Genomic DNA, 1423 nt, shown 5'->3' with positions numbered 1-1423 from the left:
CCAGTAGGTTTGGTTCCAGTATAAAGGTCTGGCCTGTACTTTCAGCCTGAGATTGGTCTGAGAGTGTACTCAGTAATTCAGCAGCTCTCTTCTCTATTGTTGTACAAAGCTCAACGCTTGTTTTTCTTATATTCTCCTCGACTTTATCAGCCATTTCCAGCTACTAGGCAGCCACACCTCCAGTTTAGACTAGGCCACACCCATCAATTAATTGCAAGTTTTGCAGTTTGCAAAGATGGAGCAATGTAGAAGAGCAGGTGTTGTGTGTTTATCATTTCTTCTCTTCGTCTCTTTCTCTCCCTGTTCAATGAGCAACTGCCCCTGCAATTATAGTAAGGCATCTTTTCCTTTTATTACATTTTATACATTTCTCAACAGATGAGCCCATGCTTTACGACACCAGTTGCTCTCCCTTACCAAACAATACTGCAATAGTAGGTACTGCCAATAGCAGAGTCACCTGTTGCACTGGATCTGACAATATTAGTGCAGTTTGGGTTGATCCTTTTGGTTTTGATGTTCCTAGTTCAATGAATAACCTAGTAAATGCACACAATCCAGTTCAATTGGATATCATTGGCAGTATTACTGTGGAACACTGTTCTTCTCGTTGTGGTGCTTACAGTTGCAGATTAGTAATAAATGCTACACAAGAGGAGGTTGACAGATTATTTCTTATTGTTAAGAGCAGCAGTGACACCATTGGACTACCTAATGTAACAAATATTTCATTTCAAGTTCTAAGTCTACATCGTCCTCTTTCTGTTTCTCTCTCATTTAACTCAACTGCTCTACCTCCTACTCACGTTTATTGGTCAACACCTTCAAATTATCTCAATCAAAGTCATTACTCTCGCCTTTTAAATGCTGCAGAAGTTATATATAGCAATGTGTTACTAATAATAGATATCTCTAGTCCATCTGAAGCAGCTGGACTGTATACAGCTAATGTCAGTACTAATGGGGAGGAATTCACATCTTTAAATATTAGTCTTGGTAAGTCAAACTTTGGTACCAGATCTATTACTGACATAACTTTTAGCGGATTTAATAAGACACATGCTCTTATAAGATGGAAAAATGGAGACATTGATAATAATAATCAGATTATTTATATTTATAACAATGATACAGGTCAAAACGTGAGCACTACTAATGACTTTTATTATTATCCAATCAGTGACAATTCGTCTTACAATTTATTACTTTATTCAACTGAGGATCACCTGCTCCCTAGTGAGATGCAGTTGGTGAATTTTGTGACACAAGGTCAGCGATTGAAAGTGTTTTATTTATTGTACATGTATTGTTTTTGATGCAGACACTTCTTTATTGATAATATATGCTCAGTGTGTATTCATAACAGTGCTGTTTGTTACTACTACTTTATCCGTTTGTTTATCCTCATTCTATGCTGTCTTGT

General features: G+C 37.0%; 1 protein-coding gene across 1 annotated transcript; it reads left to right on the top strand.

Moving 5' to 3' along the window:
* Window positions 1-251: 251 nt before the first annotated feature.
* On the top strand, window positions 252-1264 carry LOC109585279 (uncharacterized). The gene is made up of 3 exons (XM_020001278.1): window positions 252-332; window positions 379-996; window positions 1043-1264. The coding sequence occupies exons 1-3, from the start codon at window positions 308-310 to the stop codon at window positions 1069-1071; spliced, it is 672 nt and encodes a 223-aa protein (XP_019856837.1). The 5' UTR covers window positions 252-307; the 3' UTR covers window positions 1072-1264.
* Window positions 1265-1423: the final 159 nt, after the last annotated feature.

This window comes from Amphimedon queenslandica, unplaced genomic scaffold, assembly GCF_000090795.2.
Source record: "Amphimedon queenslandica unplaced genomic scaffold, v1.1 AMPQUscaffold_13092, whole genome shotgun sequence".
In the NCBI taxonomy this organism is placed as follows: Eukaryota; Metazoa; Porifera; class Demospongiae; order Haplosclerida; family Niphatidae; genus Amphimedon; species Amphimedon queenslandica.
Note: the sequence above shows the minus strand (reverse complement) of the source record. Positions and strands in the feature narration are given on the sequence as shown.